A 14,410-nucleotide genomic window follows, 5' to 3' on the forward strand; every position below is an offset into this window, starting at 1 on the left:
GGTGCAAGAGTCATGGGACTTACATTGTATAAACAAAAACAGACATAGGTCCTCTGCACTCACCATGTACAGACTGGGGTGCAAGAGGGGGTTGCCCACATTGTATAGACAAGAAAACAGGGATACTCTGCACTCTCCAAACACATAATTAATGCTATATCAAGTACTGTTCTATTGTAAAAACAGGGAATGTTAGTTCCACATATTGCAATATATGTTAAGCTGACCAACTCACGCCAAAGTCTTCCCATTCTGGTCAGTCCTAACATGATGATATATATATCATACTTGCCTACTCTCCTGGAATTTCCGTGAGGTTCGCGAATTTTGGGGAGTCCGGGAGAACACACACACACACACAGTATATATCTATCTCTAACAGAGGAATGCAGCAGATACTACAGTACAAGGTGGGATACATTAAAAATAAATAAATAACAACACATTGACGGGTGATTCATAAACCTTAAGGACGAGGTCCCCACAGAAACAGATGTTGGAAGATCAATTTGTCTAATTAATGAATTATCTCAAACAAGGGATTAAAACCTATTCCAGCGCTGTTAGGGCTCTTGCACACATCCATGTCTCCTACTGATGCAGTCTGATAATCCACATGGATGCAGGTCTGTTAGTTTGTTCTTAATATAAACCTGGACCATCATCTGTGTACAATGGGGGTAAATGTAGCGGATCACTAACAGAGCGCCGTGCCAGTCGTGTACATAAACCCATTTACATGGCTACTTACTGCATGCCTGCACATTGTTAGAACTCTGCACAGGAAGATATAAGTACATGGACTGAACAGCTCTGTTTCTATGGGAGACAAAGTGGTTGATCCTTTAATTCTACATGTGACAAACACAGATTGGCTGCATTAATAAAAACTAGGCACAATAAGAATTTACAAAGGAAACTGCACGCGCTTCATACATATTCATAAAATATTATTGCTGTTTAGATAAATACATGCAGTGATGCAAGAGTAATTGTTTCCCTTATGTAATAACTACCACCGCTATGCTTCTGTTATCTTAAGTGAGGTTGATATTATCACTGAGCAGTATATTACAAACTACAAACATTTTTTTTTTGGGGGGGGGGGGGTGTTTAGGAGATCCAAACTAATAAAACTAATAGGATGGAAATTGTTAATCTAAGGAACGCACACAATATCAGAGTATTCTGTAGGCAGGTTATTCACTCTATAACAGTATGTAAATAAAAGGGTAATTATTCTGGTATCCCTATTTTCACACAAAATGGGTGTTTTTTTGCCAGAGATAGGGCTTCGGGAAGGGGGGGGGGTCGATTGCCAGGGGTGTCAAGAGCAGGGGGATGGGCAAGTACCAAGGGCCCCAGGACTGCCTGGGGGCCATGCCCTGCCTGTGTAATGGGTGGAGCCACCAACCTGTTGTGGCCCCACCCTCTTTGGTGGCTACGTAAGGGGCCCCAAGAAGTTGCTGTACTGGGGCACAAAATTTAATTTGGTGGCCCAGGCGACAGCTTTCCCACAATGTATGAGGAAGACTATATAATAATCATCACAACATATACCACGGCAATGCTTGTTCTGTTGTCACCAACTCAATTTAGAAAATATCTTCCCCCCGTAGTAGGCAAGTAAAAAATAAATAAATAATATCATCATAATTTATTTATATAGCGCCACTGATTTCACAGCGCTGTACAGAGAACTCACTCACATCAGTCCCTGCCCCATTGGAGCTTACAGTCTAAATTCCCTAACATACACACAGAGAGACAGACAGAGACTAGGGTAAATTTTGATAGCAGACAATTAACCTACTAGTATGTTTTTTGGAGCGTGGGAGGAAACCGGAGCACCAGGAGGAAACCCACACAAACACTGGGAGAACATACAAACATCCACACAGATAAGTTCATGGTCGTGAATTGAACTCATGATCCCAGTGCTGTGAGGCAGAAGTGCTAACCACTTAGCCACCGTGCTGCCCAATATGCATATATATACATATATAAATATATACATACACACATATATATATATATATATATATATAGACATGTGTGTATTATTAGATATAATAAATATTGGCGCTCAAACTCGAAATATGAGAGTGAATAATAATATAGATCACCAAACTTGGTGTACACTTTCCTTCATAAGAGTAGGCAGCCTCCCTCTTAATTTTCGGATGGTACTCCGATCGAAAAATAAGTATTGTAAATATAGAAAGAGGGATGATGGCGCCAAATCTAGTAGTGCTAACTGGTACAGAGCGTCCAGACAGTCAGTATTACTGTATACAGAAATATAAATACAGAGTGTTCAACATGTCAGGCTGGTGTAAACAGTATAAACCAATGTTCATATTCCTGATCATATGCCGAAATGCAGACAGAAGAAAGCAGAAAACAACGTTTCAGATGTATCCGTGACAATCAGTAGCAAGTGATAGGTGGCAACGTACCAAAAAGATATAAATAAACAGCTTATCTGTATCAGAGGTTCTTGGCAATGAGCTCCAGTCAGCTTCAAGAGGTCAGGAACAGACGTGTAGATATCTTATGGTATATGGTAACTGGAACATCAGCCACAGCACAGTCACTGCTCACAAACTCCACTCCTCTGCAAACTGTCACATGTGCTCACAGCAGAAGAGATGCTTCACATACCATTTCTTTTCTTGTCTGAGGGCTCCTATGTACAACTGTGTTGTGGTCACAACAGGACCTTCACAAGCAGGTGATTGGGTCCAGAGTATTCACATGTATTTCACATTCACTCTGTCAGACCGCGTGCAGACCGGTGACTGCGTGCAGCTGGCGGGAGAAATGTACCCGCGCGCCGGTGTCCCGTGCTCGCTTATATGATGTGTCTGCCGGTGTCCCGTGCTCGCTTATATGACGGGACACCGGCAGACACATCATATAAGCGAGCACGGGACACCGGCGCGCGGGTACATTTCTCCCGCCAGCTGCACGCAGTCACCGGTCTGCACGCGGTCTGACAGAGTGAATGTGAAATACATGTGAATACTCTGGACCCAATCACCTGCTTGTGAAGGTCCTGTTGTGACCACAACACAGTTGTACATAGGAGCCCTCAGACAAGAAAAGAAATGGTATGTGAAGCATCTCTTCTGCTGTGAGCACATGTGACAGTTTGCAGAGGAGTGGAGTTTGTGAGCAGTGACTGTGCTGTGGCTGATGTTCCAGTTACCATATACCATAAGATATCTACACGTCTGTTCCTGACCTCTTGAAGCTGACTGGAGCTCATTGCCAAGAACCTCTGATACAGATAAGCTGTTTATTTATATCTTTTTGGTACGTTGCCACCTATCACTTGCTACTGATTGTCACGGATACATCTGAAACGTTGTTTTCTGCTTTCTTCTGTCTGCATTTCGGCATATGATCAGGAATATGAACATTGGTTTATACTGTTTACACCAGCCTGACATGTTGAACACTCTGTATTTATATTTCTGTATACAGTAATACTGACTGTCTGGACGCTCTGTACCAGTTAGCACTACTAGATTTGGCGCCATCATCCCTCTTTCTATATATATAGACATATTCATATATATATATATATATATATATATATATATATATATAAAATTGTTTCTGTAAGAATCTTTATGGTGTTTTAGTTCCCCTTTAGTGTATATATATATATATATATATATATATATATATATATATATATATGCTCTTTGCAAGAGGTCTGATTAGTTAACTACATTTCCATTCATAGTTCCTCTTACCTACCCTATAAGAGGAGATGACAGCGCACTCGGCAATTTCCGGACAGTTTCGGCTCCGAGGTGATTACTCCTCGGCTACTGCTCTGAAGCCGGCCGCTAATCCGGCCCCCGGCCGGCGCTGCCGCCAATCAGAACGCAGGAGCTAGGGCAGAGTGTGTGTGTGTGTGTGTGAAGGAGAGAGAGGGGGAGCGGGGCCGCCGGCGCATGCGCACTTCCGCCGCCCTCCGCTCCGTGCTGTGTGTGTGATGTCTGGGCAGGAGAGTGGATTTTAAAGATGGCCGGAGCGGCTCCCGTCTACTGTGTCTGCCGGCAGCCGTACGATGTGAGCCGGTTCATGATCGAATGCGACATCTGCAAGGACTGGTTCCACAGCAGGTGAGGGGCTGCGGTGACAGCTGGGGGGGGGGGGGGGCTCTGGGGGTTGTGTGAGCTGCGGGGGGGGGGGCGCCTGGGACAGGGAGGATAATAACAATAAGGTGGACTCTGAGGGCCCCGGCTGGCTGCAGACACAGGGACACCGGCTCCCTCACCTGATGGACGTGTCTGTGCTGGGGGTGCCCAGACCTCTGTAACTAACTGGAGACCACTAACTTGGAGGGGGTCATAGGTGTCACCTCCAAAGTAGTTACATTGTGACAAGCAGGGGGGGTCATAGGGACCCCCAAAAGTACTGACCTACCTGGGGGCACCCAGGGTCAAAGTACTATTGATGTGTCTGGGTTATAGATGCCCCCTCCCCCCAAAATAGTATTCTAATATGTGGGTGATAGATGACCCCCCTCAAAAAAGTACTCATGTTTCTGTGTTATAATACCTCCAACTTCTGATGTGTGGGTGTCTCTGTTATAGCCCCCCCCACATTTGCACTGACATGTCCAGGTTATAGAGACCCCCCCCCCCCCCATATAAATATATTTATTTATGACTGTAGATGACCCCCCCCCCCCCTCTGTGTGCAAAAAATAAAAGTACTGACATGTTGGGGGGCACCCTATAAAAAAAACTTTTGACATGGGGTCATATGTGCCCCCCCCCCCAAAAAAAATAAAATAAATGACACACAGTAGTCTATATGGATGTTGTGTTGACAACCCTGTACCCCCCCCCCCCCCCCAAATAATGTCAGGATGGGGGGCAGAGAGGTACCCTCAAAGTAGTGTTGGAGTGGACCCTCCCTATGTCATGGGGTAATGACCTGAAAGTTGTACCCTGATGCCCCCATCCCCAGAGTGTACAGTCAGCCTGGGCTCCCCTGTGTATGTAACATGTGCTGTGTGACCTTTACATGGAGATCTTGTCACCATTGTTTTAAGTTTTTCTGCTGTGACAAGTGCTCGTTCCCCTTCCCTCCCTTGTCTCATGCTGCAAACTTGTTTACATCTGATCACTTTTGCATTTTCCTTTAATGACCCTGTAATCCACGCCCCATCCATATCTGTGTAACACGCTTCCCTGAGGACAATGGATAATAAACTGCGTTCCAAGTGCAATTATTTCCTCCTCCTTTTGTTTGCGTTTGACACAACTGAGCTGTTACGTAACTTGCTGCGATCGCAGGATGAACTGACGTCTTTTAACCACTAAAATTGACAGGTGTAAACTTTGTGGACAATTACACATTGGTTGTAAACTCCTGGACTTGTGGTTGTGTGAAAGTTTGATCTGCTGCCCTGTGTGTGTATTAGAGAGACCTGGGGTTCAGATGGTGGAGTCTGTGTTGCTGTTTTGTGGGCATTTAAACAAAGGAAGTAGTTTTGCCATTTGCTCCCAGCACCTCTCTGTGTCTCCCATATACACTTTGCTCTACACCCCTTGGTTATTGCAACAGTCAGTTGTGTTTTTTGTTGTTGTCCCTTGTTGTGCTCTCCTCTGGTTTCCAGCTTTGTTTTCAGGCATCAGGCCGGGGTATTTGCTCAGACGCCGGGGGGAGGAGGTTGTGATTGTAAGGGGGGAGCTGTTGATTGACAGGTTGGCTGTGAGGACATTTAAATCCTCCCATTAAACAAAAACACTGAGCGCACGCTGCTGCCCCCAGCGTCCACAAGCTGCAACTGCAGCCCGATGTGACATAATTCAACTCTTGATTTAAAAAGCACTTTTCATGTTGAGTGATTTTAATCTATACACCATTGTTTGTGCCTTTTTTGGGGGGCATAAAAGCTGTATGTTTGTTTTGTGATTTATTTTTTTTTGTATTTTTTTATTGTCAAATATATTAATGCACTGTTATTTATAATTTTGGGATCTATACTTATTTTACTTTGTAATCTGGTTCCTTCTTGTTGACACTGTCATTTGTTCAGTTATTATAAAGAATGTTTATAGCAAACTGGAGCTCTGTAAACTATATGTGCAGCATTTTGACAGCAGAATCGCTCTGATGTGACAAGCGTTCTGCACTCGCTTTGATGTAACCCTGACAGCAGAGATGGCTTCCAAATGCCGCTGTTCCTTTGGCGTAAAACAACAGCATTCTAAATTCCCACTCCGTAGGCACAGATTACAGCAATGCTACTGATTTTAAGAGATTTGATGGGGATTATCTCTGGTGCGTGGGCAGATTGGTGATGGATCGGAGGTTGAGTAGCCAAGAAGAAAACTTTATGGTGTACCTTGGCAGTGCCTTTTTTGGAAAGTGAGAAATGTATAATGTGCAATTGCTGGATGGAAGCTACTGGGAAACAGTGACTCTCTTAAAGTGCTGAATATCCTAAAATCAAAGTAAGCTCCATGATAATGGGAATCAATTTTTGTTTCTATTACCTGTCAGCGATCTTGTTAATCATGTGTAGATTTTCACAGATATCCCGAAAAGTGGAGGGTCCCAGCGACTTAGTCCAGGTAGTGAGAGTGTGTGAAAGTTTTTCTGGTTAAGTTGCATCTATGTCTGGGGTCCTGGAGAAGGTTTACCATTCTGCACAGTGGCCTAGTGGTTAGCACTTCTGCCTCACATCACTGGGGTCATGTGTTCAATTCCCGACCATGGCCTTATCTGTGTGGAGTTTGTATGTTCTCCCTATGTTTGCGTGGGTTTCCTCCTGGTGCTCCGGTTTCCTCCCACATTCCAAAAACATACTGGTAGGTTAATTGTCTGCTATCAAAATTGACCCTAGTCTGTGTGTCTATATTAGGGAATTTAGACTGTAAGCTCCAATGGGGCGGGGACTGATGTGAATGAGTTCTCTGTACAGCGCTACGGAATTAGTGGCGCTATATAAATAAATGATGATGATTCTGCTAGCTGAGGAAACTGATTGATTGTATCTTAAATGTATCAACAATTTGTTTCCAGGTCATCTGTTTAAACAGTAGCTACTGTTTTGGTTCTGTCAAAAATGTAAATGCGACAGAGTTGAATTGCTAGAGAACTGCAGTGCTACATAATGGGATAAATGGATTTGTTAGTCAAATTGGACAGCGACACTATTCCTAAACAATTGCTGGCACAGTTTTCTCGTAAGGACACAACTGTCAACTTGAAAAACCTATTTTCTAGGCAAATGGCCGAGCACAGTACGGTGCAGAAAAGGGAAAATTTGACTTTGATCCTAATTTTGTAAAATATAAAAAACCACTTAAACGTTCTGTTAGGACAAAACTCTCTGTAGTGCTCTGCCCATGGCAAAAGTAATGCTGTAACATACACTGCCAAAATGTGACACTATGTTAACAAATTATATACGCTGCATGGCCAAATGCATGTGGATACCTGGACATCACATTCATGTGTCCTTGTTGAACGTCTCAATCCAAAACATGGGCATTAATATGGAGTTGGTCTCCCCTTTGCTGCTATATCAGCCTCCACTCTTCTGGGAAGGATTTCCACTAGATTTTGGAACATGGCTCAGAGAATTCACATCCATCCATCCATCCATCCAGCCACAAGAGCATTAGCGAGGTCGGCTGCTGATGTCGAGCGATAAGGCCTGTCTAGCATTCGGCATTCCAATTCATCCCAAAGGCGTTCGACGGGTTTGAGGTCAGTCTATGTTTGACTTGGTGATTTGAGGCTCCCGACGAACAGTTCTTGTGTGGACCTAGCTCCCAGAGGCGGTGGACTACCTGGTAGTAAATGTTGCAACAGAGGACAGACAATTTTTACGTGCTTCGGAACTCTGCGCTCCCGTTCAGTGATCTTGTCGGACTCACCGTTTCGTGGCTGAGCTGTTGTTGCTCTTGGACGTCTCCGCTTCACCATAACGGCACCTACAGCTGAACGGGGCAGCTCTAGCTGGGCAGAAATTTCATGAACTGACTTGTTGGAAAGGTGGAATCCTATGGCTGTGCCACGCTGAAGATCTGAGATCTGCGGTACGACCTATACATCCTGCTAATGTCTGACGATGGAGGTTACCGTGGCTGTATGCTTGATTTTATGCAGTGGGTGTGGCTCAAAGGGCCCGAGCACGCTAACGAGGGCTATTCACATACTTTGATCATTTAATATACACTACATGGCCACAAGTCCCAGAAGAGCATCACACACACTGCTACATCAAGCAGTACTGTGAGGTAAAGGAACAGTTACAAATCCAATCTTGATGGACAGAATCCCAGCAGACAAACTGTTCGGGCTGCAGGGTGATTGATTTAATCACATTATTGTACATGTGTAAAGAAAAGCAGCGATTGAAACACTGTTTCACTTCTTCCAACGGAGGATACATCCCCTATATATGCACAGACCTATCATGTATGGCTTTATGGAAATAAGACACGAGTGTTGCAGTACAGAGGTGACATGTGTGCCAAGCAAACATTTAAATATTCAATGTGCACAGCATGGCAAAATAAATATTGTGTCATATCGGACACAACCGTCCCTTCATTTGTCTGGATATACCTTGTACCCCTCTATGTAGCCTTGTGTATTGCCAATATGTCCATACAACGTAATCTAACCTCCGGTGCCTAGAGTACTCGCCCTTACTATGCTGGACATGGTCCTCTGGAGCAGCCGTGGTGGTAGACTTCACTCCTTCTATCGTTCGCTGTCTTTCCGCCTCTCCTGCTCAGGTTTTTGGTTTTAAAGCCGGGAGTGGGACAACAGTGCTGGAGACTTGGCCGATAAGCCGGATGGTTTGCAAAGTAAGGAAAGAAGAAACTGTCCGAATTTGCGGTGTGGAAACCTCCCGATCGCTGGGAGAGTGAGACCTGGCCCCAATCCGCGAGTCCTGACCGGGCGGTACGAGGGAGCCTACACAAATGATCATTGTTATTAGAAAGATCTATTCCCAGAGTATATCTTTTAATTGAACGCTCCTATACAAATCTACATTTGATAAACTTTACCAAGACCAGTAGCCTGTTCACCACAACAATACATGTAACTTACAAATATATCAATTCCCCTAAATGGTAAATGAGCAGTTAATTCAACCCCTCACCCAACACCCCTTCCTTTATACCAGAGTGTCTGTTTTGGGGTTTATCCGGTAACCATGGCATTAAAAAGTTATTGTAATCACCTTTTTGTGTTTGGAAGAGATAAAGGATTTCCTTTGATCCTGCAGAAGCGGATAATCCAGTAGATCAGTAGAATTAGCTTTGTATCATCTGTAAAAAGTTCAGTGTAAAACATCCATCTCCCAATGTGGCTGGGAGTTATTTTTTTTTGCTTGGATAAAAAGAAATGTGCAACTATAGGACATCCTCACCATTTAGAGGTATATTGGAAACGTCTGTAAAAAAATAAACATAAAACCCCCCCATGTATTGCTAGTGGCCAGTACGTAGATATAGGGCTTGTCACCTACGAACGGTGCTATCCTGTCAGATTTCTCACGCTCAGTGTGTAGTTGTTGGTTTTTTTTCCTTTCAAGTTGAGTTGAGAATTCCTTTTAAGTTTAATAATTGTTCCTTGACAACACGGCTTTAAGTGTCCCTACTCTTTATATTGGCAGCGACTATCTTTCTTTCTTTTCCCCCATTTTTTAAAACATCGAATGAAATGGGGGAGAGCCCCCCCCAAAAAATTAATATGCTGGCACGGTATCCATTAAAGCGCCCAATATGGTATCTAGTTCCTAGTGCGTGAATAGGTCGTCTGGTCCTGGCCCCTGATATGTTGGTGGCGTGTAACAAGGGCTGTATTCCTTGTATTTGTTCAGCACATAAACTGGCTGCCTCCGATGGCAGAGGCGACAAGGAGCAGGCACGTATATTGATCAGAAAGAGATTATATTAATCTTATTGGATTTTGACCTGATCTGCACCCAATGGCATTGAAGTTTTTATATAATTACATTTTTTTTTTCTTATTTTTTTTATATATAATTGAAAGTTTTGAAACTTGTGTCACACGACATATATTGCAACCAACGTGTATCCTAGTTGTGTTTTCCCCACGTTATGTCAAACTGGCTTGTCTACTTCACCCAAACTGCAGATCGTTTTTTGTCTTAAAGCAGGCCTGTCCAACCTGCGGCCCTCCAGATGTTGTGAAACTACAAGCCCCAGCATGCTTTGCCAGTAGACAACCAGTTGATAGCTGGAAGGGCATGCTGGGACTTGTAGTTTCACAACACCTGGAGGGCCGCAGGTTGGACAGGCCTGTCTTAAAGTGACAGTGCCAAAAATGACATCTGTTACAAAGTGTTTTCTGTGCCTCTCCTGGAGTAGAGCAAGGATATTCTCAACTTTAAGATGCTTATTTCAAAATGTAGCACTAAAATCAGACAATATTTATTGCCTTGCACCAATGTAGCTGACAGTCTAACTTCCTCCTTTAGCACACAAATGTACACAGGCTAAGGCTAGTTTTAGTCATACTTGCCAACTCTCCCTGAAATAGGGGTGATCTCCCTCACTCCCTGAAGAGTCTGGCATTCTCCCTGATGCTGAGCCAGTACGTACAAGACAAGGTTGGCTTCGCCACCTGTGTCATGATGACACAGAAATTGTGTCCTATGTCCATGTATTGATGCCTATGGAGGTGACCATTTTCATGGAGACCGAGATTTAATCAAAGACTGACAGGTAAGACAACATGACTTCAGTAATGGAGACAGAAATGTAAAAGACACTTCATTCTCTAGAGATTCATTAGCTGCTTTTCTTTAACTCATAGTTGCCTACTCTCCCGGAATGTCTGGGAGACTCCCACATTTCTGGGAGACCTCCCGGAAGAACAGGGCAACCTCCTGGTTCTCGCCCCCGCAGTAGATAAGTGGCAGGGGCAGGACTTGACGCAAATATTGTCATCTTAGCCCCGCCTCCTGCTGTAATTGGCCAAAATTGTGACAATCGTTTAGGGAGCGGTGCCAAAATGATGTGGTTCGTCAAGCCCAGCCCCCGCACACCCAACTACCCTGGGATCTCCCTGAAGCCAACGAGGAAAAGTTGTCAAATATGGTTTTAGTCCTAGCCCCCACTGAACCCTGACCTATTCAACCACGGCCACGGTCTGCCGCCATTGGAAGCCGCTAACGTCTGCTATGGAATTTTAGTGGCGGAGCTTGTGGAATGCTGCAGAGCGTCTTGACCAATCGGATGCATAAGTTTAATTGTCACTCTCTGGTTTCTGTGACAATTTTGGTGGACATTTATTATTGTGGAGCTATTTTGAGCTTTTAACCACCGCTGACTTCAGATCTTCATTCGGGGAGAGCAGTTGGTAGTTCTGGAAATTACAATTATTTGGATAAGATTATTATTTTGGAAGCGGAAAATGTTACATAACAGATTGGGTAGAATCCGTGTAATCCTCTCCATCTTTTCCTGCAGAGAGTCCCAGCTATGATGGGGGGGGGGGGGGGGGGGGGGTCTTCTCGCAATACGGAATATGTTGGTGCTATATAAGCAGATGATGATGATGATGGAAAGACATAATCTATGTACACTTTCTATAGATGTGTCATCCAGTCTGTACAGCAAACTAATATTCCAGCAATGCTGAGCTGCTTGTACTCTGTAGTGTGGACACTGTACAGAGCAGCACATGATGTGTATGTTTATGTATGTGTTGCTCTGTGAAATCTCCAAATCGCACCTCGCTGGTAAGAGAAACCGGTAACGTTGCAGCGTTTGTTCACACTGGTTCTGGTTTGAGAGGGGGGACCCCGACCTATGTACCTGCCCCCCTGTAATAATCCCATTTCTTAATCTTTCCCTTATGCTTTCTTTGCTTTTCATCCATGTGTTTTACTTATTGTTGTTGCTGCTTGTACACCCTTGATGAGCAACAAACGCTTTCACCTGCTCCTTCCTGCTTTGTCAGATGTTTGTTATAGCGTATAACACTGTGATATTCCTGCTGATGTGTTATTACCGAAAGGTGTCTCTCTTTTTGTATGTATTGACCTATGGCCTTATCTGTGTGGAGTTTGTATGTTCTCCCCGTGTTTGTGTGGGTTTCCTCCGGGTGCTCCGGTTTCCTCCCACACTCCAAAAACATGCTGGTAAGTTGATTGGCTGCTAACAAATTGACCCTAGTCTGTCTCTCTGTCTGTGTCTGTGTTTAGGAATTTAGACTGTAAGCCCCAATGGGGCAGGGACTGATGCGAGTGAGTTCTCTGTACAGCGCTGCGGAATTTGTGGCGCTATATAAATAGATGGTGATGATGATTGTTTTAACTTATTACTGAGATTAAAGTTAATGTGTGGCCCTTTTATGAAGGTTAGAGGGCCCTTGAATTGTATCAGGTGACCTATCAATGCTGTATACACCAGTCTCCAATAGCGTAGTGGTAAAGATCAATAAGTGGCTGATAACTCCCGCATTGAACCCAAAATAAGAAATCCGTAACATGTAGGAGCCAATAAATCCTCTCGAGGTGGAAATTTTTTTTAATTATCCCTCTGCCCCCAGTTATCAATAGGAAGAGTCAAAAGTTCACTAATTAAATAATTGGTTAACTAGTTGGCGGTGACCAGTAATACATGATGATAACGGGTCATGTTGCTCTGTTCTTCCTAGTCACAGACCAGAGGCTGAGATCCCCTGATCTATACCTGTTTATATAGATTACAGCGGGAGCACAGATCCCCTGATCTGTTGTACCTGTGTATATAGATTACATCAGGAGCACAGATCCCCTGATCTGTACCTGTGTATAAAGATTACAGCGGGAGCACAGATCCCCTGATCTATACCTGTGTATATAGATTACAGCGTGAGCACAGATCCCCTGATTTATAACTGTGTATATAGATTACAGCGGGAGCACAGATCCCCTGATCTATACCTGTGTATATAGATTACATCAGGAGCACAGATCCCGTGATCTGTACCTGTGTATATAGATTACATCAGGAGCACAGATCCCCTGATCTGTACCTGTGTATATAGATTACATCAGGAGCACAGATCCCCTGATCTGTACCTGTGTATATAGATTACATCAGGAGCACAGATCCCCTGATCTGTACCTGTGTATATAGATTACATCAGGAGCACAGATCCCCTGATCTATACCTGTGTATATAGATTATATCAGGAGCACAGATCCCCTGATCTGTACCTGTGTATATAGATTACATCAGGAGCACAGATCCCCTGATCTATACCTGTGTATATAGATTACATCAGGAGCACAGATCCCCTGATCTGTACCTGTGTATATAGATTACATCAGGAGCACAGATCCCCTGATCTGTACCTGTGTATATAGATTACATCAGGAGCACAGATCCCCTGATCTGTACCTGTGTATATAGATTACAGCGGGAGCACAGATCCCCTGATCTATAACTGTGTATATAGATTACATCGGGAGCACAGATCCTCTGATCTGTACCTGTGTATATAGATTACATCGGGAGCACAGATCCCCTGATCTATACCTGTGTATATAGATTACAGCAGGAGCACAGATCCCCTGATCTATACCTGTGTATATAGATTACAGCAGGAGCACAGATCCCCTGATCTATACCTGTGTATATAGATTACAGCGGGAGCACAGATCCCCTGATCTATACCTGTGTATATAGATTACAGCGGGAGCACAGATCCCAGAGGTGTTGTAGCATCACTGAGCATCCAAATCGTCACTTAGGCTGCTAATCAGAGGGTTTGATGTGCCGCAGTTGCTGTGTGTGTGTATACGCATTGATTGCCTGTGTAAATGACACTCAGAATCAATTGCTGGGTAAATATTTAGCACGCTTCCTAAATGACATCTCGCAGCGGTTGTTTTTCCCATAATGTTCCACCTGCTGGTTACTGGTTTCTTCTTACTCCCCATAATTTTCCCTTTTGCAGTCTATCGTCCAAGTCGCCTCTTACTACTGATCTGTGTCTTTAAACCCCATTTGCTTAAGCGAGTGTCTTAATTTCTGTTGATTGGTGTCAGACTTCAAGTGCCGGATCATTCTAAAAACGATTTGATATAAAGTGAAAGTAATAAGAAATCTTAATGACTCCCAGGCCTTCCATCTGGTATCTAGAGCCGTTCATGGCTTATACGCTATACACAATAGGATTATTTTAAGATCGTGTACACACATTGGCTTTGTTTTAAAGGACCACTAAACCCAAGACATGTTGTCTTAAATAAAAAAAACTTGATATATATCCAAAAGGTACAGGAATTTAGTAAAACTGAAAATGGACGGTATTGCTGTGGATGGAAAAGGAAGGATATTTCTCTAACAGGTTTATAGACTGGAATTTTGATATGCATAAGGAACAATGCAAGAAG

General features: G+C 43.7%; 1 protein-coding gene across 2 annotated transcripts in view; it reads left to right on the plus strand.

Annotated features, from left to right (window-relative positions):
- Positions 1-3,961: 3,961 nt before the first annotated feature.
- Positions 3,962-14,410, plus strand: part of KDM7A (lysine demethylase 7A) — a 58,831-nt gene continuing 48,382 nt past the window's right edge. For both annotated transcript variants that reach the window (XM_075210382.1, XM_075210383.1), the window contains exon 1: positions 3,962-4,139. In XM_075210382.1, the coding sequence (XP_075066483.1) occupies positions 4,039-4,139 (101 nt within the window). In that variant the 5' untranslated portion in view covers positions 3,962-4,038. The remainder of the gene's footprint in view (positions 4,140-14,410) is intronic.

This window comes from Mixophyes fleayi, chromosome 4 (genome assembly GCF_038048845.1).
Source record: "Mixophyes fleayi isolate aMixFle1 chromosome 4, aMixFle1.hap1, whole genome shotgun sequence".
NCBI classification, from domain to species: Eukaryota; Metazoa; Chordata; class Amphibia; order Anura; family Limnodynastidae; genus Mixophyes; species Mixophyes fleayi.